The 26085-nt window shown below is 41.2% G+C and overlaps 1 protein-coding gene across 3 annotated transcripts; it reads right to left on the bottom strand.

The window, feature by feature from the left end:
• Positions 1 to 992: 992 nt before the first annotated feature.
• Positions 993 to 25900, bottom strand: UBE2D3 (ubiquitin conjugating enzyme E2 D3). Of its 3 annotated transcripts, none has more exons than XM_081020434.1 (8): positions 25471 to 25900; positions 8022 to 8085; positions 7869 to 7900; positions 6918 to 6995; positions 5392 to 5497; positions 3976 to 4069; positions 3481 to 3552; positions 993 to 2309 (listed from the first exon to the last, which is right to left on the bottom strand). In XM_081020434.1, exons 1-7 carry the CDS (start codon positions 25492 to 25494, stop codon positions 3504 to 3506), a joined length of 447 nt encoding a protein of 148 aa, XP_080876560.1. In that variant the 5' UTR covers positions 25495 to 25900; the 3' UTR covers positions 993 to 2309; positions 3481 to 3503. The 3 variants fall into 3 exon arrangements, with proteins under 3 accessions (XP_080876560.1, XP_080876559.1, XP_080876561.1); XM_081020433.1 differs by having other exon boundaries at positions 3503 to 3552; positions 25471 to 25897; XM_081020435.1 differs by lacking the exon at positions 3481 to 3552 and having other exon boundaries at positions 25471 to 25887.
• Between the last annotated feature and the right edge of the window lie 185 nt (positions 25901 to 26085).

Raw genomic sequence — 26085 nt, 5'->3', positions numbered from 1 at the left:
GAAAATGTGTATTGAATAAGAAGTTAGTCACACATAGCTTTATACACAACTATATAATCCAGAACATGGTGTCCTCTCAACTTTACACCTCAAACCTAAATTTCATATGAAAGCTACTTGCTATGGACTTCACCTCCAGATGTGTTTAGAACCTCAGTCGCGCACAATGCGCCCATGCACAATCCAACTACATTTATGCACCTCTTCATAACTCCTGTTTATATCAATAGAATTAACCAAAAACTTCTTAGTGGATACCAGGGAAACTGTATGTTTAGCTTTAGCCGGATCATTCTGTTTTTTAAAAAAAAGTATTTTGGCTAGCAGTCTGGGTTACAGAAACTGTTTAATGTAAAATTATCAGAGAAGCGTCCTCCAAGTACCTAGTCCTGACTGGCAAGTGAACACTCATTTGCCCTCCAAGGTGACTTTTATTACTAGCAATGGAAGCTGCTTGAAGGCACAGCAATGAAGAGCTTGTCTTGAATATGCAACCGAATGTGTAGGTTTTCATCATGTTTAAAAGTTGAAACAAACAGTGGCCAAACTACATATTCCACTTTTATAAAAGTTAGTTTAACATTTATTTTACATCTATGTTTCCACTGTTATGTGGAGACAAGGAATTAGGATGCACAGAACTATAAGCAGTGCCAGAAGTGGATCTAGAAGTCACAGAAGCACAAACTGATCATACAAGGCTAGAAAATGCTGAGCTATAGACAGGGATGGAGACAAAATCATGAGTGTAGGAAGAGAAAGGGGGAAAGAAACCTTATTACCAACAAGATCAAGAATGAGTGGCACAAGACAGTGCTTCTCAAAACAAAACAAAAAACCCAGTAGCAATGACTTTATTCACTCATTTTAGCCACCAGAAATGAAAAGTGACCACTGCAACAAAAATGTTCATTAATGTTATGTGGCAGCATGGTAGTCCTTTGATAGATAGCAAACATCCCACATAGAAAAGTCACTTCAACACAACCTCATGACAATTCCCACATCAAAACAGTACTTTATTTTGCAATTTTTGCCTCATTACTCCCACATAAAGATCTTTCAGCTGTCAAGTGTACACGGTGAAGAAATGCTTCTCAGTCAACAAGCAGGGTGCATCTGGACGTGTCTCTGATACACCAGTACATATTATCAGCTGGGCCCCAAGTCCATATTTGAACTCTTGGCTCCCAGTACCTTGTGTAGCACACTAAAGTCTACACTACTAGATTAGCTTATTAGTTCTGCTTACTCCAGGGCTGATCAATGTGTCAACCTGAAAACAGACCAAGTATTATAACTGAACATGGCAAAAAGGTTCACTCTAACTTCACATCATTATTTGATGTCAAACAATGAGGCAAATCCCAAAAAGTATATACAAAAACCACCTTTGCTTTTACAAAAGATTTTTGTTTCCCATATTGATTAATCCAGGCAGCTAACTCATTGGTTTATGTAACTTTATTGAAGAAAATAAAATCAATTACTAGGAGAGCTATTAGTTGATCATTCATCCATTGACAACTTGCATCATTTATTCAGTGCTATATTAAACTGTTGTGGAAGATAGATTAACTAATAGCTCCAAGCATCCTAACAAAATTTAAATGAGAGTTACAAAAATGTTCTGAGACCCTATTTTGGAATACAAGAGATGTTGGACTTCCAATTTCCATTCTCTGTAGAACAAGAACTGGTCATTCCTTTATTGACATGCATAAGATACATCACGTGTTCTGTTCTGCTGATGCTACAGGTTCTGTACCAATTCTCCAGCCATACCAGTTATGAGCACAAGTATGTCATGAAACCTCAGTCTCTAACACTGGAAGGATTTAAAACAAGATGGATGATGCTACAGCAATGTTATTTCCTGTGATGTGAGCAAACTGAACATCCATCTCCCTCCCTTTGGGCGATATCTTCAGTAGAACTGTTAGAGCAGTGAGGAATGATTTCAATCTCATAACCAAGTTAGAGTGAAGACATTGGCCACAACACACATGCTCCATTTAAAGAATTCTGAATCTTGGGCAATTGTTCTTGTATAACTACTTTACAGATTCTAAAAAGCAGTTATTGTCCAAAGCTGGAAGAGCTAAAGTCTTCTCAGATGAGCATGTGCATGAATGGATAGAGGTAAATAAAAAAAAAAAAGATGAGGTCTGATAGGGGAGCAGCCGGATAAGAAAATCAAAAAGGAACAGTAATTTAAAGTTTATTCCAGCTATAATGCAGGTTATTCTGATTTAAGGTAGCATCACATGGCATACTTCTGAGTCCATTCCCGAGATATTCTGTTGTACCTGTAAGAGGAAAACATGTTAAGCAAAATCAGCCAAACTACAATCAGCAATAAAATATTCCACACATTAACGTCTCCTTCAGCTTCCCAGGAACATGATAATTTATACTACTTTTCTCAAAAAAACAAAAACCCAACAACTATGTTGTCCTATGAAACCTATAAAGTCAAGCTTTCGATCCAACAGGCAGAAGACTCAAAATATAGCGAAGTAGTTGCTAACTTAATATGAAGAAACTACTTGACATTACTGATACAACACAGCAGCTCCGCCTAGTTTAACTTGTGTAGAAATTCTTGATCTTTTATCTCTAAACAAAGCAACCAACTTTATCCAGAAATGAAAATAGGAGAAATTAGAATTCTAAACATACAAAATCCCTACCTATGCTTCCATTTTCCTTAACTGTCCCAAACAAACCACTCCAAATAACAAAAACAAGAAGTAAAACTAGCATTAACGCCAGACAGACTGCCTTAAAATATCTCCATCAAGACGCAGTACTACTTTTGGTGTTGTTCTTGATCACTAACCTAAATTTGTAAGAGACACTGGGCAAAGCACACATGCCATTTTTTTTTAATCTCATGTGTAAAACATATTACTGCATGTTAGAAAATCACATCTTTAATGTGCAAGTACAGGTGGACGTTCGGTTGTGTTATGACAAGTAATGCAAAATTCCAAACTCTGACAAACAGCACAATCAAGTCATGAAGTCCTTTAGCCAGCCTCCCTCTCAAAAAGCAGGGATGTTGAGAGAACTGTGCAGGAGCTCTACTGTGATTGAACCAGTTCTATGTTTACATGCTCAGTTATTATGTTAGTGCCTACTTATACATGCCTAGTAACTTTTTCTACTTCATGAGCTCTGAATTTCACTTACTTAACAGTTTATATTAGATGACCAAACCATCTTCTTTGAAGTAGTGCCAAAAATACCTACCAGATAAAGCAGCAGTTGCAGAACCAAGAAAAACAACTAGAAAACCACCTTTTATGTTTGGCTCTACTTGTTTAGCCATGCAGAAATAGGTCTCTCACACTGAATACCGATCGAGCTGTTAAGCTTTGTATTTCAGTAACTGGTACAATCTTTTATTTGTTAGTTAAATCCAGTGCCTTAAGCATGCTGCACTCAAGTGCTGAAGTCCCAACATCATTAACGCACCATGAAGTGCAGATAGTCTTACCCTACAGCATAGCGTATTTCTCTGTCCACTCTCTTGCTAACCTATTGTACCTAATTGGATAAGTATATTTAGTAAGAAAGATGAGCGAATAGATCCTTTAAGTCTACCTGGAAGCAGTTCTAGAACTAATGGGGAATTTGATGCAACCACAATTAAATCCAGAACAGAAGGCAATAGTTAAGAGCCATGGAAGTATCAGATAAGTTTGCACTCCCTCCGCCCTCCCTCAAACTCAAAACCTTGTGTGCTGTTTTTAAACTGTTCCATAACAATCAAACAACAGAAATAAGTATTTTGGCCAGGATTAGAGTCTAACTTCAGTTTTAGCACTGTCCTGGAGCCTTCTGTATTTTAAAAAAACCGGAGCATTTTAACCCAAGTCAGTCTCCAATTTGAAAAGAGCAAAAGAAACTCAATAATTTTCTAGCCACATCTCTTCACTAAGGCAATCTTTCCAAGGGAGCTATACTTACTTGTCTCTGTCTGTTTTATAGATACGTGCAATCTCTGGCACTAGGGGATCATCTGGATTTGGGTCACATAGCAGTGAACAAATGGATAACAGTACTGCAACAAAAGAGTAGCATTTATGGTGAAAATCCAAAAAGGACTATGAAATACTTCATTGAAAGACAAGCTAATTATCTCCCACTGCAATTTGCATGTATGATCAGACTCATATACTTTATTAAAAAGGTTGCCTAAAGGGTGTGACCACATTCATTACAATCAGGGATGCTGAGATGGGGTACTACTGTACAAGGCCTAGACCCAGTTTTCTTTTCTTTCCTTAGAAATCTTCATCCCATGTAGAATGAATGTTAAACAAAACATTCAGGTAACATGCGAAGCAATCTCAAAGATAAAATTCGGATAACCCCTTTCAGTGTTTTACAGTCAAAGTGTCAAGCCAGACCCATGATTGTACATGCTCAAGAATAACCTAACATTGTTTTAAAATGACCCACGAAGTCCCTTCTCCAGACATTTTAAAACCTTTTGGCGGAGTCTTCCCCAGTGTGGTTCACTCAATTTTTCTCTAGATACAGAAAATGGAGGTTCATTTGGGAATTTAAGCCCTCCATCTCACCCCAAAGAGGCAATACAAATTGCCATGTGGCACTAAGCATCTGCAAAACTTAAGCAAATTTGTGCCCTCCTTTACAAGTGGGGCGGAGGGCCCAATAAAATCCTGCTGGCACCCCTGGTTGCAATGACAACTGAATGCTCTTTTAAAAGCTTTATACACATGAATGCTGCAAATTGCAGAACACAAACTTCATCCTAGATTTTAATAGCTTGAGCCATATTGTCTACATTCCTTTCTGCCTATGGACAACACTGTATAAACACATAGATATGGCATGTATTAATCCAAGTTCAGGTGTAATGCTTACTGCTCCTTAGCCAAAATCACAATTCTCTACAGAAGTGCTCCTATAACCAAATCACTCTGATGACTTTCTAGGAAGTCTCGCTTATCAGTACAAGGAGACATATCAAAGAAGAAAACAATCACCTATGTGATGGTAAGTGCCTGAATATTTTGACTGTAAATACATGAAAGTGTCCTTCAACTCCAGTATCACTACATCAAAATCTTACATTTTAATATGCTACAAAGTTGGCATATTATTTAGGCTAGATTTTTTCTCTTGCCAGTTCTAAATCAGTATTTTAAATAGCACCTAAGTTTTACATATACTGCAAATTTTAATAGTCATGGTCAGAACAATGAAGTCAAAATAGCACTCAAATATCAATCAAAGATACACTGAGAGAGGTAGAAGCCATACATTCAGATATGCCTCTTTCCCACAATGGGAGTAAAAAAATACAAGCTGCTTCATTAACCCAATGACAACATTTTTGTGAAATACTTCCCTTACCTTTAGAAATAGTTAAAGCAGGAGACCACTGTGACCTTAGAATGTCGAGACAAATGCTGCCATTACTGTTAATATTTGGATGATAAATTCTTGTTGTAAATGCAACCTAGAAGAAATGTATATCAATTTGCAGTTAGCACACATGTCCTTTTGTTCTGGTTAAAGGTGCTGGTTGTCAGAATATTTAGAGTACACACTATTTATTTAAACATGCCATTGAGGGAATTGCTCACATGTTAGGTACTCTTTCCCCACTCAAGTATTTTACTGTTTTCACTTATTTATACAAGATCAATCAATATTTTTTTAAAACCTACATAAGCACTAAATGTGATGTGACCTGTGGTACTTGACCTAAAAACACCAAAGTTCAAATTATGTGGTGTTTATGTGTGCATTATTGTAAATATTCAGAGTTTATGCATGTGAGGGGGCACATTTACAGCAAGATATTAGTGAAATAAATGCCATTTTATATATTCACATCTAAAGTATTCTAGTCAGCTACTTCCATATTTTATCTTGCCAACTTCTTAGGAAATACGGTGAATGTATGCCCACTATGATAAAAAGATTAGGACAGTTCCCAATTTTTAATCTGGAGCATTTTTTGTGAATTAAAGCAAAGTAAAATGAGTTTCTGCTTGTATAATGGAACTTCACCTTCCACTCCTCCCCACCTCAGCCCTCTGCACACTCCCCAAATATGCTCCAGGTCACCCAGAAAGCCAGGGCACTCTTGTTAATTATATAAATTTTCTCCATAAACTCACAGGACAAGCTTTTTTTGCCAGCAGTATCCCACTCACATCATTGCCTAGCACTGTCTGGGGGTAACAGTAATACTGTACTTGACAGATTCAAGAGAATTACAGAAACATTAGTAAGACGTCTGCTGTGCAACACATGGAACTGCTGTTCTGAACAAAGAATTGAATTACCTTGGAGACAAATTTAGTTGTATGGTTCATGATTTGGTTTTACTAAAATTATCACCAGTCAACATTATGGAACTAGACTGAAGGCACTTTCAATAATTTCTGAACAAAACACTTCATATAATCACTTGAATCCAACTTAGATTCATACATATATCCGGTGCTTTTTTTCTTTAAAAAATGTTTAGGGGTACTCTCACTTTCCTACTCATATTGAAATACTGCCCCCTCAATGAGGTCAAACTTAGATTCACAAAATGTTTAGGGGTATGCGTACCCCTGCATCCCCCCAGAAAAAAGCATGAAAGACAGTTTTAGAACTAAATCAGAAATTATATGATTTATGGAATCTTTTGAACACAATTCATCTATTAGCTGCAATTCAATCCAAACCTGAGCAAGATTAGCATGCAAACCAGTTATTTAATGGAAAACTAGCTGCCAAGGCTTTTCTATTAGAGATCACACAAGCACTGTAAGCAAATATAGCCACAAAAATACTTGTTTCTTACACAGTGGCATATAATTCACAAGCCCAGAGAGGTTCAATATTTTAGAAGCAAAAGACTCTTCCAAATTTATGCTTACCTTGGGTGGTTTGAAAGGGTAGTCTGTAGGAAAGTGAATTGTCAGGAAGAAAACACCACCTTGATATGGACTGTCATTCTGTCAGAAGGAAATTCAGAGCAGAGTTATAATTTTTAGCAGGACCCATAGAGAGTTCAGAATAGCAAAGCACAGTACCATTAAGCTGTGCTCAAAGATTAAATATTAGCTTAACTATAAGCAAAACCATCTGCAACAAGATGCTTACCAGATTTCTACCAGAGCTCAGTTTAACCAAGCACTGCATATGGCAATACAGTCTTATAAAAAGATAAGATATGGAAATCCCCATGAAGATTCTTCCATGTCTATTGACAAGTAACTAGAGAAACAGTCTTTTGCATTACAACACTCCTTTCAGTCACTAAATGAAACCTTTTTTGATTCTTAAACTTTACGTTTAGGCAATTTAAATCTTGCTGACAGTCCTGTTTTATCTGCTTGCTTACTATGCAGTTTTGACGTTAAAATATTGTTATTGGTATTTTGAGTTGTATAAAGCACTGGTCTTTAACTGATCTGAGGTGGGTTGGAACAGATGCACTGACACCACGCAAGTAACAGTTTAAGAAAACAAATGCATGTTTATATTAGAAATGGGCTCTGGGTCTGAAAAGGTTGAAGATACAGTGTAAACTACTCAAAGACTGATCTGGTAGCAGTAGTATAGAAATATTTTAATAAAACAAATCTCTATTGTGTGCAATTTGAGGAAGAGGTCTACAAAGATTCTCTACTTTCAGGACAAATACTGGTAGCCTCCTTAGCCTCCCAAGAGAAGCAGAAAAATATCTGTACCGAGAAAAATTAGTTGGTCCAATAAAATGTACTATAACCTCCCTACTAATACACCTTCAAAACAGATATGAGAGTGGCCTTAGAGTTTCAAACATTTCTATTTTAAATCATCGTTCAGAAAGTTGAAATACTTACAGGGCCCATAATTGTGGCTTGCCAATGAAACACTAAGAAGAAGGAGGGGAAAAAGAAAAATTCAGTATTTCTTTAGGGATAAGAGCATCTAGACAGACATAGAGCAAGTCACATTGGTTTATTAGGTTTAAACTTAGTTTGTCAGTTACTTACTGTCATCTCCAACAGGGCCTGCAGAACACTGAGCTGGTGGGTCACGAGCCAAGTCACTAAGTTCCTATAAAAAGAAATATTACCTTTAGAGAACATCCTATATAGAGGTCATTTCTGCCCCTCCCGAAAGGTAACAGAAAGAGGATCTTATATTCTGTCCATTTCAAATTTAATTCCATACCAAATTACTGTTACAGAGTGACACAAAACAGGTACCATGTTCTCTTAAAGAATTAATGGAGGCAGGGTTCAGAGGTTGTGAACATTTACAGCTAACTTGTTTGGTACTCATGAGTCAAGGGAAGCAAGACAAAAAAGCTCATTCCTTACTAAGAATAGCTTGTTAGTGTACTTTCATGCAAGCAAGCCATAAAGAATGGGATGCGGAAGCATCCCTTGACATGTAGCTGCACTCGATACATACACAGTGTAAAGCAAAGGTAGTATTAATACGCTGCAGGTAGGCATTGCTACCAACCTTCATCAGTTAAGAATGTGATGAACAAAGTCAAGATTTTTAGCGATGTTGTTACAACCTCCTGACACCTAGCCAAGTTTCCCTTTTACCCATGTATTCATCCAATCTATACTAAACTTCAGAAGGAGTTGAGCCTTTATTTGGAAGCCTTTTAAGCAATCTTAGTTCATGACTGTACTTCAAGAATACAGCGTGGTTCACTAACTGCAACATGAACTTTCAGAAGTTACTCCTAGCTTAGAAGGAGGAGGAGGAGGAGGAAGAAGAAGAAGAGGAGTTTGGATTTGATATCCCACTTTATCACTATCCTAAAGAGTCTCAAAGCGGCTAACAATCTCCTTTCCCTTCCTCCCCCACAACAAACACTCTGTGAAGTGAGTGAGGCTGAGAGACTTCAAAGAAGTGTGACTAGCCCAAGGTCACCCAGCAGCTGCATGTGGAGGAGCGGAGACATGAATCCGGTTCCCCAGATTACAAGACTACTGCTCTTAACCACTACACCACACTGGCTCTCCTAGCTTAAGTTTTTCCAACACACACTAGCAAAAGTTAGCATGGCACTTTCAAGTATTTACATTCATTTTTATGTATATACCTACAATCCTTGAGTGTTCACTGTATTTGTGCACTATAATTGTTGCCACAGAAAGTAATATGTTATATTAATGGAGCAAGTCACTAACACTTTGTTGTAGAAACACACAATCAACTTCTATCATACACGGGCACTTCAACCTCTACAGTGGTACCTCAAGTTACATACGCTTCAGGTTACAGACTCCACTAACCCAGAAATAGTACCCCGGGTTAAGAACTTTGCGTCAGGATGAGAACAGAAATTGTGCTCCGGTGGCACGGCGGCAGCGGGAGGCCCCATTAGCTAAAGTGGTGCTTCAGGTTAAAAACAGTTTCAGGTTAAGAACGGACCTCCGGAACGAATTAAGTACTTAACCCGAGGTACAACTGTATTTGAAATGAAGGAAATAAGTCACTGCCTTAATATTCTCCATTTTGCTACATTTTCAGAGGTTTGTACGTTTTCAGAGTAAAGCAAGCATTTACTGTGCAGAAGCATCCCATGACATGCAATATAATTTAGCTTCCTTCTCAGAAGGAAACATAGCATAACCACTCAAAGAAACGGCATACAGCAGAATTAAAGTCTGACCACAGATAACGACTTCACAACACACTGCAGTGGTACCTTGGTTTGCATATGTTTTGGATTACAAACACGTCAAACCCGGAAGTGTGTGTCCTGGGTTTGCAACCTTTTTTTTTTATCACGGACAAAAAAAAAATTATTTTTTTTTGAGGCCCCATTGGCGAAAGCACGCCTTGGATTGCAACCTGTTTTGGTTTACAAATGGACCTCTGGAACGGATTATGGTTGTAAACCAAGGTACTACTGTATCTTTGTTGCAGATTGCAATTAAGTCCACTTGAATATGCAGGTTCCCAATCTGGGGCTGCTTCTGGATCCAGCTTTGTAACTGAAGGCACTTCCAGCCATTGAAACTACTATGACAACTATGGCCATTCCTGGACTGGGAAAGCCTGGCCACAGTAGTTCATGCATTGGTTTCTTCAAGACTGGATTATCACAATGCACTCTATGTGGCGCTTCCCTTGCACTTGATCCAGAAGCTGCAATTAGTGCATAATGCTGCAGCACAACTGCTGACAGGAGTTAGACGCTGCCAGAGACATGCACTGGTTGCAGATCTGCTACCAGGCCAAGTTCATGGTGTGACATTATTATATAAAGGCCTTAACACCTTGGGACCAGTTTTTCTGCAAGATCACCTTACCTCATTTGTGCTCACTTAACAGCTTCGATCTGTAGAACTGGTAAAGTTATCGTTGCCACGTAATACTCATTCCACATTTGTGAGAAATCAATCTTTTAGTGTGGCAGAAGTGGAACTCCCTGCCTAATGACATCAGTCAAGAGCCTTCACAGTAGTCTTTTTGGCACCTGCTAAAAACATGTTTAGACAAGCCTACCCAGAGATGTAGAATGTTTACATGTGTTTTAATTGGCTTTTACCTTACCACTGTTTTTTATTATTGTTTGAATGCTTTAAATAGCTGTTTTTCCCATTTTATTCTTTTTTCCCCAGACCGCTTTGAGGGTGCATTTTTTCTTACAGTCAAGAGGTATATTAAAAGTGCATGAAATAAAGTAAGAACTAGCACACTTTGAGGGATGTGTTACAAATTAACCTACCTACACCTTTATGAGTCATCTCCAACACTGCACAAGCAGAAGGCAGTTCATGCAACCAACCTATCCCTTCACCTACTCCTCCCTACAGTCCCCTATGCTCCCAAATAGTGCTCTCAAATAAAAGTTGATTTGTTCTGCCCATTTTGCACAACTTCCCTCTCCTATCGCAGGTCTACACAACAGGGCACAACATGTTCATTAGTTCTCTGCCAACCTTCTGGAGAGCTTGTTTTGGGATGGGAGGATATAGGGATAGGGAATATCCATTGTGTGGAGCTGTCTTTCGCTTACATATTGGCTCCCATCTGCATGCCATGCTAAGCCAACCCATGACCTAGTGTGCAAGCAAATACATACATACATACATACATACATACAGGAAACCAGGATGCTTAATTGTGCCCTTCAGCAATGCCCTTGGGGCTGCTTGTAATAAAACAGAGGCACCTTTTTAAAAATTACATTTTCTGCCTGTTAACAAAATGACAGAGTGATCACTAGGCAAGCCTCTCTGGAAAGAATAGCTTCAAAGGGGACACCCACAACCAAAAGGCCCTCACCCCAGTCACCACCTGCCTCACTTCACAAGGACCTTATGTCACAGAACTCAATTCACATCCAGTTACATTTGGGAGCAAGCAAAGATAGACCTAAGTTAGTCACGTTCATAAACCTCATTGAGACTATGTCTGGATGCTTTACCTGAGATTCCTGTATTGAAGGGGGTTGGACTAGATGACCCTTGGTTCCCTTCCAACTCAAAGATTCTATGATTCTAAGTACCCAAACTCCAGGCCATAAACTGCTTTTCAAAAAGGTAGGCAACAGCACTTTGAATTGAGACTGTAAATGGGTTACAAGCCAACATAGCTATTTTGGGTTGCACATGGCATGCTCCCTAGGATAAGACCTAGTTAGACGTCAAGCAGCTACACTGTGAGCCAACTGAAATCTCCAGATTTCAAAAGAAATCTCATGTATAGTGCAAAGCAATAGGCTGTCAGAGCATGAATTACCAAGGAAAGGCCAAATCTGTCCAGGATTTAGCTGGTGCACCAGCCCACAATGAAGATAGGTGCCACAAACCACAGAGGCAATCCCCCAGTGACAAAGCTGGAATAGTTAACACCCCTGAATTGTAAATTTGGTCCTTCGGAGAAAATGCAACTGTGTCCAAGTTGTTTGTGCCTAGGCAGAAAAGCCACCTATCAACAGCACCACCAACTTGTTAGGATTGAGCTCTGGGTGGATGACCCTCATCCATCACCAGACAGTGGATTCAATACTTCCACCACCTCACATCAAAGTACACCTTCAGGAATTAAATTACACCCTTCAGGAATTAGCCATGCAATTAGGAGAGGAACTACAACAACATGCCGTCTCTGAAGCCAGGTAACAGGTATTGTTTTGGAAAGGCTGATGGCGATGGCATCAGAGGCCAACATGCAGTTCAGGAAAATTATCAGGGTTTCACTCCAACTCTCATTATCCCAACACAGTTATCCATCAGGGCAACTAAGTGTGTCAGAACCAGACTGAAAGGGAAAGATCATTCTCATTCAGAAGAGTCACCGCCAGCTTGAGGACCTTGCTCAAGAAAAGGATATTTGCAATATGCTAATCACATGCATCTGATGAAATACAACTTTTGTAAAGTTTCCGAGAGAAACAATTTCCCAATCGTAGATGAGATTTACACTCACCTGATACGTATATAATGCAGCTTACAAAAAAAACCAGTACAACCCAACCCAAGAGCAAGCAAAACACTCTTATGACGTTGAGCGACATGCCTTCACATATCAAACTGCCTTTGCAGTTCTTAGGCAAGCAGTTTTTCCAATTTTAAAGGACAGAAGAAGCACCGAAAGGCACACAAAATTGGATCTGAGTCATGGTATTGGTTTCCTGCAGATTGCCATTTACTGGACAGTTTGTTTTACGCAGGAAAAACTTATAACATCTGCCCAGTCCATAGACTGATACATATCCTTTAAAACTAGTTCTACCAATCTTACTCTCCAGAACTCTTTACCAATGAAAGTCAAAATGGTTTGCACTACTTTAATGTCCACTGGTTTCATACACCAGAGGAAAATCCCAATTGGCATAATGTCTCAATAATTATTAATAATAATATTTCTATACCACCCTTCAACTGTAGATCTCAGGGCGGTTCACAACATAAGATAAAAACACAATATACATTAGAAAAACAGGAAGAAACAAAAAAAACCCAAACAAATAACCCCCTCCCCCCATTTAAAAGTGTATATGATGTTAATGGTGCATAAAGATGCACAGTATAATGAATGCAGCAGCCAAACCTCCCTGGGGAGAGCATTCCACAAACAGGTAGCCACTGCAGAAATGGCCCATTCTTGTGTTGGCACCCTCCTGACCTTTTGGGGGGAGGCACACAAAAGAAAGGCCTCATTTGATGATCGCAGGGTCCAGATAGGTTCATATAGAGGCAGTCCTTGAGGTATTGAGGTCCTGTGCCGTTTATGGGTTTATAGGTCAAAGCCAGCACTTTGAAGTGGGCTTGGAAACTAATCTGTAGCCAGTGCAGTAGGGCAAGGATCAGTGAATAATGCTCAAACTGTCTTGCTCCAGTGAGCAATCTGGCTACTGAATTCTGCACCAAAATATGCTCTGAAGAAAGCTCTATTATCGCTTTATATTATTACCAATGTACTTGTTGACAGAGTTGAGGAAAGCTAATCTAACCAGGAAAGAAACATGCTCCTAATCTAGACTAGTTAACCCTGTGGGTCCCCAATGTTGTTGGACTACAACTCCCATCATCCCTGAGCTCTGGTCTTGCTAGCTAGGGGTAATGGGAGTTGTAGTTCAACAACATCTGGGGACTCACAGGTTGAAAAAGGCTGAGTTAACCCATTTCTGGATGCCCCAACAACAAATCATTTAATGACAAATACCCCATTAAGTGAAAATTCAAAGCATAAAGGGAACACAATGTTGATAACAAAAACCAGCCTTTAATTTAGCACTTGCCTAACGTGTAACAGCAATACATTCAAGTAAAGACACATGTGTGTATATCCTCCATGGCACAGCCTTAAACCCCATGTTCCACCCCTAGATAAGCACCCACTTCCAAGGGCACATGTACACAGGAGCTAAAAAAGCAACCAGGTGGCGATGAAGTGCTGTAGGCAAGCAAATTAGAGAATAAGCGACCTGTTATTAGCAATTACTGTGCTGCATTAATAGCATGGCTTTTTAAGATGCCCCCCCCCCATTCCTAGCTTTACTATTTCACATCACTGTTTGGCATTTTGAAGAGGCTCACTTTGCTATTAGGCAGTAGCAGTGGTTAACACCAAAAACTGTCCGTAGAAAAAGAAACACACTACTTTGATTGGCAGGAGTTAAGAACCCCTGCTTCCAGTCTTGCTTGTGAACAACTGAGTCAATTCTGCCTTCAGTAACATGGAGAACGTAAGGCAGGTGTCCTACTGCTACAACTTCTGCCCTAGACACAGGCTCCTCCATGAGAACACCACTAGCATCATAGTACTGAGATTTCTAATAATGTTTCGAACCAGAATGTCAGCCCTGGCAAAGACATTTGAACTATGTATGTCAACATGCTCCTTCCATTAAATCCTATTCAAGCCTCTGTGAATCACGTTCCCTTATGAAAATATCATGCCAGAAAGCATGTGCTTGCATTATGGAGGGCTAGAATACGGGTAGGCAAACTAAGGCCCAATCGCCTTCTAAATCCGGCCCGTGGACGGTCCGGGGATCAGAGTAGAATGTGTGCTTGTATGTCTGAGTTATTTGTGGGGCATAGAAATTTGTTCATTTTTAATATATATATATATAGTCCAGCCCCCCACAAGGTCTGAGGGACAATGGACCGGCCCCCTGCTAAAAAGGTTTGCTGACCCCTGGGCTAGAAGATGCTTTCCAAGACACATTTTGAATGCGTCTGTCAGCAGTACGATCGCTTCCGAAAGATCCTCCCTCCCATCAATGAAAAAAAACCCTTCACTTAGGATTTGCCATTCTGAAACCCTGCAGACGCTGTTTCTCAAAATTTGAGGTCTCCTTCTATACTTACTCCATCTTCTGACCCACTCCTCCAGACCCAAATTGTTTGTTCCACGGGTGGGCAGATAGACAAATAACCTGTGTCCATATAAACCACTGCTACCTGCAAGATCTTTGGACTGAGATACTAAGCCTAACGCTAGCATTAGAAAAAAACAACTGACCCCAGCCCACCATCTCTGCTCTAGAAACTATGTGCAGGCAAAACAGAACAATTCATTGGCTTTCCTTTGAAGAGTGGAGCAATGAGGGTTCAGTCACTCCACAGAATCCAATGGGGTCCAGTGAAGTTCCTCTGCCAGGGGGCCTTAAATCCATCCAAACCTTAGCCAGTACAGGAGACACTGACCACCTCCATAAATATCTTATTCCTTCCAGAAACTATGTGATGCATTCCTGGCTTAAGAGACTGGCACACGCAGTTTGAGAACCAGTGCTGCAGGTAATTCAGTCCTCCTACCTTGTTTTCTATAATACAAAAATGGTACAACCACCTTGTACTTACGCTTTACAGTTGTAAAGACTGGATCATAGGCTACAGAAGTTGCAACAGCAATAATGATAGCAGAACGTTGGCGATCAGCAGTTTTCCCTACCTTGAATAATTACAATCTAAGATAATATCAACTGTAATTACCTCTAGATGACACTATTTCACTAAGTGAACTCACAACTTTGGTGCATGGCTTGCACATGAACTGAGCTTCCGATTGCTTATGTTTAGTTCATTTCCCATGATGATTTTGCTCAAGTGACAGAGGAAGAAAGGAGAAATGGTCTCTTGCTATGCCTAGATTGAAAGAAACAAGTGGTAACTAAATCTACTGCTGCTTGCATTACAAAACAACTTAGGAGCAGGAAAAACTAGACTTGGATGAGTCTGCATTAACTAAACCTCCAAGTAGCAATTAGCAACAGGGAAGTCCAGAATATATATAAAACTGTCTTATATGAAATCCAGCCATCTAGGCCTGGTAGTGGAATTCATAGTCCTGCTATCAGTGATCCTTTTAATGGAAATACTGAACCTAGTACCTGTGTGCACTCTGCCTCAGCGTTTTTTTGAGTAGTGAACAGCAAAACTAGAGCACTGTATTTCACCCACACATACCAAATACCAGGATCACTTCCAAAGCACATACATAGGTTTTTAAGAAAATGTGAAAAACATGGAACTTCTTGCAAAGACATGGTACTGAGCTGCTATATAATACACTGGCCAGAGTTTCTAAATTTGCTTTGTAAGATTGCGCCTGAGGAGAGAAAAGGTGGTTTTGTTTGTTGAAAGAAAGTTGCACTATTTAGGACTGCTGGCTCTCAATTTGGTTTTATGGATATTGGTTAATACAAATTTGGTTTAGAAGTTATGTATATTCTGCCATCAATCCAAGCAACTGTAAGTACTCTTTTAGATACTCCAGGTGACTTGTTTGGAAACACACTAGGAGGTATTGGTCACGTATTACTGATCATCAAAATCTATTTTATCGTTACAGCTTTGTTCCAAGCCAGACTAGTGTGTTTTTAGAACTTTTACTATTAGGTTAGGTAACTGGTGAATACTGACAACAGTATAAATAACTCCATTAGTTACTATTTACTAGTTTCACTGGAGGCCACATGACTGCTCTCTCAAAAGATTTACTCATTCAATTATCCTTAAGAGCCACTAGGATTGTTGCCTCTTTAGATGACTCTGCATTAGTTTATTCCATCCCGTAATTCTGTGGTTCTCAAATTGTAGGACAGGTCTTCATGGTGGGGCACACCACACCTGGAGGTATAAAATCTTGAAGCTGGCTATGACCTAGGTTGCATGAATGTCCTGCTGTAGAGGAGTCACACTGTATTGGTGGAGGAGAGTCGCTGCTTGTTTCCTGCATATGATCAGAGCGATTCTGTCCTCTTTTGTAAAGGGTATGTTGGGGCACCGGTCCAACATCTTTCCTTGCAGCAGGTGGTGTACTGTGTGTGATCTGTACAAAAGGATCTCTACACGCTTACAGACTAGAGGAGGCGATATCAAGTTGAACGTTTTGGAAATGTTTCTGGCCTCAAACTGAGAACTTTCACAATAGGATTTTACCCACTTAAAGGAAATAAGGAATTAGTTTCTTCTAGGCAGCTTAGTTGAAAGGAACTTATAGGAAACAATACCAAATGTAAAGTAGGAAGTTTTGCCAGTTAATGGAGAAAAATTCACTCATTTATAAAAGAAGATTTAATGGAGTGTGTTGAAGTCATACTACTGAATGTTCTTTTGAAGCCTTGCAAAAGTTACTTGAGAAAGCAAAGCATTTAAGGCTTAGGCATGTATGTCTACATGATTATCTGAAATTAGAACCCACAGTCAAAAGCAGCTTGAAGTGTTCCAACCACATTTCCTTGTTCAGCAGTCTAGATCAGGAACACACTTTATTCTACATATGCTGATCTCTTTGAGTAAAGAGATTTTACTCAATGTTACAGATTTGTTACTTATGCATACAAGGCCCTCCAACCCAAACACTGCGCAAAATTAACCTTGTACGAGTTTAGCTATAGTTTGAAGCTGGTATAGTAGATTAACACCAACATTTTAGGTTCTGTATCATTTCATAGCAAATGGAAAATTTAACTATTAGCACTAAACCTGTTCCATGATCTCCTGACAAGAGTCACACATTTCTGTGCTATATTCAAAATTCCTTTAGGGACTATGATTATCACAGCCATCCTCCCAACTGGGAGGAACTGGGGGCTAATTTATGTCATTCTCTACTTTAGGGCGCAAGTACTCAGAGGTACAGCATGACACTGATGATCTTCAGCTCTCCCCGCCCCACTCCCTGAGCAACCCTAGTGCTAAACATGACCAAACCATTCATAAAAGGCACAGATTCCTGGCAGGTAACTCAAATTTGTGGCACCCAAGGTCAAACTAAATTCATCAGCCCCTTATCAGGTTTAAATTCCAGTGGGGAAAAAAAATACAAACCTATTTTTTTAACAGTACTGAGGAAGAAGCAGAAGCCTTGGGAAGCTTTTAGAAACGAGTGTAGGCAAGCAGATAGCAAAATCCTAAAGCAGCCTTCCCTGATATAGTGCCCTCCTCAAGTTTCAGGCTGTGACTGCCACCAGCCCTCACCATTTGTGATGCTGGCTAGAGCTGATGGATCTCACCTAGAGGGCATTTTGTTGGGAAGGGCTACTCTAGAGAGCCACCATCAAATTGCAAGTCTTTACCGAGCTAGATGGATCAATGGTCTGACTTAACCCAAGGAAGTTTTCCTACGTTCATATAGTGGTCCGTATCCCCACTGCGCCACCCCGAGAACATTTTGCAACGCTTAGTTCTAAACTATGGACCTATGAAGCATATTGAGAGAATTAAAAGGGCTATAAAGCACACCTATCAGTATTGTGCACAGGTTTAAACTATAATGTATCACACAGCCAAGACCAGGTCCTTTTTTAGACTCTTGAGGGGCCCAGAGACTGAACAGTTTTTGTGTGGTCCCCTCCATAAGAATGCTTGCTGAAAGAACTGAATAAACATGTAATCCTTTCCAAAACCATCCATATATGATACCAGAGGTGCATGATCTTATTTGATTTTAATCCGATTTTAAACTATATTTCAGTCAAATGTTGAATTTTATGTATTAATGTGTTTATATTTTGATGTTAGCCTCCTCCCTGAGCCCAGTTATGGCTGGGGAGGGTGGGATATAAATAAAATTAATTATATTATATTATTATTATTAATTATTATTATTATTATTATTATTATTATTATGTTAAGATTCTCTCTCCCTCTGTGTGTGTGTGATTCACTTTCTATGCATGGCATTCCTTCAGTCTATGGAATGACCTGAGGAGATACAAAGCCTATGAGTGTGCTTTTTGAGACAAGAGGAACTGGTAAATACCGTATTTTTCGCTCTATATGATGCACCTAGTTTTTAGAGGAAAACAAGAAAAAAAAATATTCTGAACGAAACTGGATGTATGATTTTTGTGGTTCATGCTGTGGCCACAGACATGTGATTTGACGGTGAGTTTGGGGTAGCCCAATGCAAAAATCCTGAGAATCCATGTGGATCTGTGCTTTGTAACCACGTTTTTGCGCCATTGCGGCCCCAGGCAACAGTGGGTATGTGTTTTCTTTGGTGCAGGCTGTAGCCATGGACATGCTATGTGATCTGATGGTGAATTTGGGATGACCCAATGCAAAAATCCAGAGGATCCATGGGCTTTTACCTCCCCCCTCCCAGGCAGCCTCCTTTATCACTAGCATCCATTATCTCCCTCCCCGATCAGCTGCTTCCTTTCAACACTACCTTCCCTCGTTTACCTTAGTGTCTTTTCCTTAGCTGGAGCAGTGTTTTGCTCCTCCTTTTCTTCTAATTTCTCTCCTCATTGCTTTAGTCTCCCTGTCTCCTCTCCTTGCAAGTTTGCTGTCTTTACCTCCCCCCTCCCAGGCAGCCTCCTTTATTGCTAGCGTCCCTTATCTCGTTCCCAATCACTTGCTGATCAGCTGCTGTTTCAACACCCACTTCCCTCTTTCAAAAAAAAAGAAAAAAAGAGCACAATCTGCTTTTTGCCCCTGGGCAATTTGGCTCCAGGGACCACACATTTGTTCCATTAGACGCACAGACATTTCCCCTTACTTTTTAGGAAGAAAAAGTGCGTCTTATTGAGCGAAAAATAGTGTATGTTTCTTCACTGCTTCTTCTTGAAGTCTTGGCTTTCTTTTGGCAGCCACACTTTCAGAGTGCTGTAAATACACTGTGGACTCACTTTGGTACCTGCCAATGATAGTATCTAAAGTGTAATGTCTAAAAAACAAGGCAGGGTCAATGTAAAAATAACTGAAGCACTATAAGGCCTATTCAGGAAGATAATCAAACTCCCTTTGCCATTACTCTTCTATATCCTAATCTGGGTGCCAACAAAGAAGTAGGGCAGCTCAGTTGTTTGTCTTCAGACATTCAGGTCTGAAGAAGCAGCTGCTGCTGGCCAAGAAGAACCCAAGCAGAATCAGTGTCAGAAGGAATTGACGCCAGAGTTGATTTGGAATAATCTTTCTCCAATCAGGCCTAAGCATTTGACTTCTCTCAGCAAAGACAAAAAAAAACTGAACAGGGGAACAACTGCTATCATCATCAATAGTAGACTCATTCACATGTTGCATTAAACCAGAGTTAAATTCATTCCTCCTGCTGCACCAACAACAACCGGAAATAAGCCAAAGTGCAGCTTGTAATGCCATCTGAACCTAGGCTCATGACAATTTCTCTCTAAATAATGAGCAGTATATAGTATATTTGGAGAAACAAACCACAAGCACAGAATATGGCTTGTTTCCCAGTGGTGCAGCAGGATTAAACCAACAATTTTGTGTGTTCAGATTAAATTATACTTTATCTTTAACTATGGTTTAGTGTGTTGTGCAAACTCACCCAAATATGTGAGATAACCTATTCCACTTCTAAAGCAATAAATAATTGCAGAGTCTCCTACTAAATGGGTTTCTAATGAGTGATTAATTTAGTTAACTCATGCCAAAAGGTCATTACAACCCTACAGTAGAGTTTGTTTGGGGCTTTTCTCATATTTATGGAGCTCAATTGCTCCATAAAAATTGGCAGCAATTATTATCAATGTTTATGTGCTCCCACCTCAAGGGCATGTTATCCCCCCACCCCGCCACAGGATATGACTAAGGCAGCAATAAGCTGCAGTAAGACCTTGCTAAGGTTTGCGGGCATCCAGACATCGAAGCAAAACTAAGCAGACATGAAATTTAAGAATTAAGAAGAGATACCTGTTAAAGGTATAAAGGGTAAAGGTACCCCTGACCATTAGGTCCAGTCGTGACCGACTCTGGGGTTGCGGCGCTCATCTTGCTTTATTGGCTGAGGGAGCCGGCGTACAGCTTCCGGGTCATGTGGCCAGCATGACTAAGCCGCTTCTGGCGAACAACAGCAGCACACAGAAACGCCGTTTACCTTCCCGCTGCAGCGGTACCTATTGATCTACTTGCACTTTGACGTGCTTTCAAACTGCTAGGTTGGCAGGAGCAGGGACCAAGCAATGGGAGCTCACCCCGTCGCGGGGGTTCGAACCACCGACCTTCTGATCGGCAAGTCCTAGGCTCTGTGGTTTAACCCACAGCACCACCCGCGTCCCTTTTGTTAAAGGTATAAACGCATACAAATTAACTTGTGCCATCTCACACTGCAGGTGAAGGACTGCATGTCTGATTAGGCAGTATTCACAGGGGCGTCACCAAACAAGAAAATACTCCAAGAAATGTAGGCTAAAAGACTCTTCCCAATACCATCAGCAGAGTGCTTTGATGTAAGGCATGCATTCAAACATGCAATAACCAACTGAAGACTAATTTGATCAACTGCCAGGCATTTTGTACCATTTGTGTAGGCAACCCCTAAGTCTTAACATCACTGGAAATTAGTATCATGCAAGATAGAAGAAATAAGGCAGTTAAACAATTGCCAAAATGGCCGAGTATGTTTTTGTGACATTTTTGGGTGGCTGTACCTGAAGACAAAGGGGGGAAAAGTAAACCTAGCATCATGCAATGTTGACAGAAAAGCAGATGGTAAAGTAAGACAAAGAATGAAGGCAACTGAATGCAGCGTAACAATTGCCAGTTAAGCACACACTGATCTTAACACTTATTTATTAGAGAGTAAAAATTCAGATCGTCTCAAATGACTAATAGGGGCCTTAACGAAACAACATTCTACCAAATAATTGCCACCTTTTGCTGTTCAAATCCATTGTAAAAAAAAAAAACCATGAGTATGATAAATATATGAATGCTATTAAGCTTCAAATTTTGCTTTCTCCCTCCATGATTTAACCAATTTACAGGAAGAATAGTCAGAACAAGATCTAGACTTCATCCCACCACTTATAACACACACTTAAATGTGGACTAACCCCCTCCCCCGTAACCTGCATATGCTATTCAGAAACGACATTTATCTGAACAAAATATTAATAATGTCAGTCCATACCATCTTGCTCACCCAAGCTGAATATCCATGGCTACTAAAGTTCCAGACCTTGGGATATTTTAAAAACAGATATCCCACAGGAACAAAAACAAAAATCTCACTGGGATATATATTTTAAGTGTCTCCAACTACAAAAGCACGAAAAAGCATTTCTGCATCAGTCATTAAGGGAATGAAAATGTGAATGATCTACATATGTAAAAGTCCTGCAACTGATAAATTACAGAATTAAAATTCAAGAGAATGGAAGCAAATAAAAGGTGGCAATGGGAAAAATAAATAGTAAGAAATGTTTAATTATCAAGAACAGACAGAACTGGCTAAACATTGCATGGTGTAGCCACTAGACCACTGGTGTATAACTGGGGAAACCAGGTTATTATTAATCAATTAAATTTGTATACTGTGCTCCATCCATAGAGGTACAAATCTCCACTCATACATAAAAGTTCACTGAATGACCTTGGGCAGTCACTCCCTCTCAATAATAATAATTTAATTTTTATTATTTATATGCCGCCCATCTGACTGGATTGCCCCAGCCACTCTGGGCGGCTTCCAACAAAATATTAAAAGACAAAAAAACCCCTCAAACATTAAAAACCTACCTGTACAGGGCTGCCTTCAGATGTCTCCTAAAAGTCAGATATGTGTTTATTTCCTTGACTAATTTTGGTAACCTAAACTACAAAAAAGGGGCTGCTGGGAGGATGGGGAACAGAAGAGAAAGAACCACCTACACTACCTTGAGCTCCTCTGAAGGAGGGTTACACAAAATGGAATTGTCAAGGAACTTTTAGCAATGTTAAAGGAAGCGGGAATTGGAGGCACGGTAGTCAGCTGGTAATTTAAGAACCAGTTAACGATAGACATTTATCATGAATGTGCGGAAGCTATGGCCCACCATGTTAGAATCCAAATACCATCAACCCCAACCAGTATCACCAATGGTGAGGGATTATGCAAGTTGAAATCCATCAAATGTTAGAAGGCCACTGGATCCTCCCTGCATCCTGTGCACCACCACCACTAGGTTTAAGATACTGGCTAGTTCTGTTTTACTCAAATTACACAAAAGGCCTCAATGGTTTTCATTCCACAGGGCTGATTATTTAAACAATATTTTCCTCCACAACACAACTTTTTGAGAGGTCAAACAACACGAGGGGGGGAAATCTAGTGCATAAAAAAGCTCCCATAATCGTGCCAAACTCAAGTCCTTAAACTGGGTTAAGAAGAACATGAGCAAATTCCCAAATGTACTTCATGAACAGTGCTTTTAAAAAATCGAATCTCTTTCCACACTGAAGCTTCAATATTTATAGTTGCATTAATTGAAACAGAATGAGTTATTTTAAGGATTCTCTTAAAGATGTAGATTTACATTTAGTAAATTTTATAAAGCCTTAGCCTACCAATGTGTAGCTTGCCTCTAGAATTGAATCCATTTAATAAACATATAAAGCTAGCAATGAGTAAACAAGCATCTTGGCAAAAGATATTGTAGTTCAAGATGAAGATATGCCAATTAAATGTAAGTCTACATGAATTCATGGCTCTTTAGGCAAATATGAAAGCTGTCCTACAATACTTTCATTGCATATTATGGCTGCACCAGAACAGTTAAGGAAAACAGCAGAAAATGTGTACTTCAAATTGTAGGACTCGTAAGGGGCCTTTAGGTAGACTAAAATTGAAAATGTTATGCAAAGTTACTACTTGAAGCTACAACAGACCTGTAAATTCAGTGGCCACTGTCTAATTTAAGGTCTCCTTTAAGATCATTAACATTTTTTGCTTGGTCTACAATACTTATCTCGAGCATGTGTTTTGTCTAGGTAATTTTGTGTAGTTACATGACATGATAAACATGATGTTATGTCAAATAATCAAAATGCATATTTATTCAATCACACCCTAGGAGGACTAGGTGAAAAAGGGACATCAATTTTCATGAGTGATTCATAAGGAGTTCTAGAACAGTACATGTGCATTGATTTCAGCCAACATTGGGCAAGGTTAAATTATCAGTGTTATTTCTATTGAAGTGCTCAGTGTCCCAACTCTAGAGTATAGACTTTGGCTCCTGAGAGCATTCTTATCCAGAGAACCTGAATTTCAAAAGCTAACCTGCCACTCAATGTGATACTTTAACATGCCTTCAGAAAAACAGGTAAGAGAATACCATAAATTCAATATCCATTTTGCCATGGACTTTCTAGCGAGTCCACTTCCTGTCTAATTCTTTGGATTCTAAGGCATTTACACACACATTACTAATAAGCACTTGAGAGTCGGGCTGCTAAACGTTTTGCCTCTATATGTTGTTGACAAAACTAATTAAAGCTGGGCGACTCCCTTAAGAGTTGTTATTCTCTACTGCAGGGGAAACAAGTTCGAGAGCAAGCTTACCAGAAGCTGTTATTAAGATTTTATTTAATACTAATTCTGTCCAAACACAGTGAGCGCAGAGGGCAAGATGTGGGGCTGTGCTTTTGTGTAGCAGCGACGACGTCAGCAAATACACTGCTGGCAAAAAAGGAGCCTCACACTGTTAATATAAATGGCTCAGCTTCTTAATTCATAACCAACGGGGGGGGGGGATCGAAAACCTCTCCCAACGCGATCCCAAGACCCAAGGAGTTTGTAGGACTTCCTTCACAGCGGACCCCCCGTCGGTTTGCAAAGAGAGAGAAAAGAAACCCAAAAACGTCATCAGTGAAACCAGGCGGGTGACGACGTTACCTAAGCCGCACCCTCTGCTGCTGCTGCCACCACCAGCGAACCTTCTTCCCCTCGGAATACGGGCTGACTTCCTCCACCGCGACACTCGTTTCAAATTAGCTCGTTACTCCACCCTCCTTCTAGATTGTGCAAGAACGAAATTCTCGATGCATCACACAGCCGCCGCCACATACTTCCGCCCCTTGTCAAGAGCGCAGGCAAAAGCCGTGTATTCCGCATTTAACACCCCCCATAGAAGAGAGAAAGGGAAAAATTCGAAGAAAAATGGGAGGGGGCGGGCAGACGGGGACTCCGAAGAGGACACGCTCGGTCGGCAGCTGCAGCGGCCGAGAATGTGGATGTGCGTGTGTCAGTCATGTTATTGCCGAAAGCTGGCGAGAGAGAGAGAAAGAGATCCCAGGGAAGCGCCTGAACTAGGCAAACCCGCCGCCGCCGCCATCTTACAATGCGGGAAAGAAGTTCCCGGCCAGAACAGAGGAGCTGGCTGACGGGGAGGCGGATTTCACACAGATGTAGACACACACACACACACACACAAATACACACACACGGTGGTGGTGGTACTGAAAGGGAATCGTTTCTGCCCCCTTTTCTTTTCTCCGCCCGAAGCCGGATGGGCAAATTGGGCTTTGTCATGACAATGCCTCCCCGGTCCGGAGCTTCCAGGCAGCGAGGGGCCGAAGCTGACACGGAGCGAGCGGGGTCGAGCCCCTCGCGGACCCCCGGAGGCCTCGGGGAAGAGCCAGAGCCCGGCGGGGAAGGGGAGCGGCGGGGACGCGAGACCCGTTTCCCACCACCCGCAGCCTGTCCCACCCGTCCCCGCCGCTGAGGGCTTTCTGGAGGCCGGCCGCGGCAGACCCCGCCTGGGCGCCCCCCGCTCACCTTGTTGATGCGTTTCAGCGCCATCCTTTCTCCTGCGCTGTGGGGGCGAGTGTCGCTGTGGTGGTGGTGGTGGTGGCCGCCGCGGCCGGGGGTTGCTCTAGCTGCTCCTCCTCCTCCTACGCCGCCGCCGCCTCGTCGTCGTCGTCGTCGCCGGGCCCTGTCTGCGCCGCCGCCGCCGCTGCCGCACTCCCTCCCTGCGGGTGGGGGATGGAGCCTCTCGCTCACTCGCTGCCTGCGCTTCTCCTTCCTCCGGAAACAGCCGGGGGCGCCCGCCCGCACCGAACACCAGCCGCGACGTCACCGGCCGAGCCGCCTCCTCCTCTCGCTGCGGCGGATTCCTCGTCAGGCCAGAAGGAAACCGAAGGTGCTGCGAGCGACCTGGCCGGGAAGAGAGTGGGGAGGAGAGCGACAGTGGAGCTCAGGCGCCACCGCCGCCGATGGCGAGGCCAAGGAAAGGGGCGGGACTAGATATAGGCCCCGCCTCCTCCCCCTCTTTCGCCGCCGCCGCCCTCCCTCCTGGGGGCGAAGGCGGGCTCACGGCGAAAAGCCGCGTGAGGCCACGCCCCCTAGGGCGATCCCGATTGGATGACGCCGGCAACGCTTAACTGCCGCCGT

This window comes from Podarcis pityusensis, assembly GCF_964106645.2.
Source record: "Podarcis pityusensis genome assembly, chromosome: 9".
Classification (NCBI taxonomy): Eukaryota; Metazoa; Chordata; class Lepidosauria; order Squamata; family Lacertidae; genus Podarcis; species Podarcis pityusensis.
This window is presented reverse-complemented; position numbering and strand designations above follow the sequence as displayed.

Coding starts and splice junctions, on each gene's coding strand:
- UBE2D3 (XM_081020434.1), bottom strand. CDS start 25,494: ATGGCGCTGAAACGCATCAACAAG. Junction 7,901..8,021: donor AGGCCCTGTTGGAGATGACA/GTAAGTAACTGA, acceptor CCTTCTTCTTAG/TGTTTCATTGGCAAGCCACA. Junction 3,553..3,975: donor TATAAAACAGACAGAGACAA/GTAAGTATAGCT, acceptor TTATCCAATTAG/GTACAATAGGTTAGCAAGAG.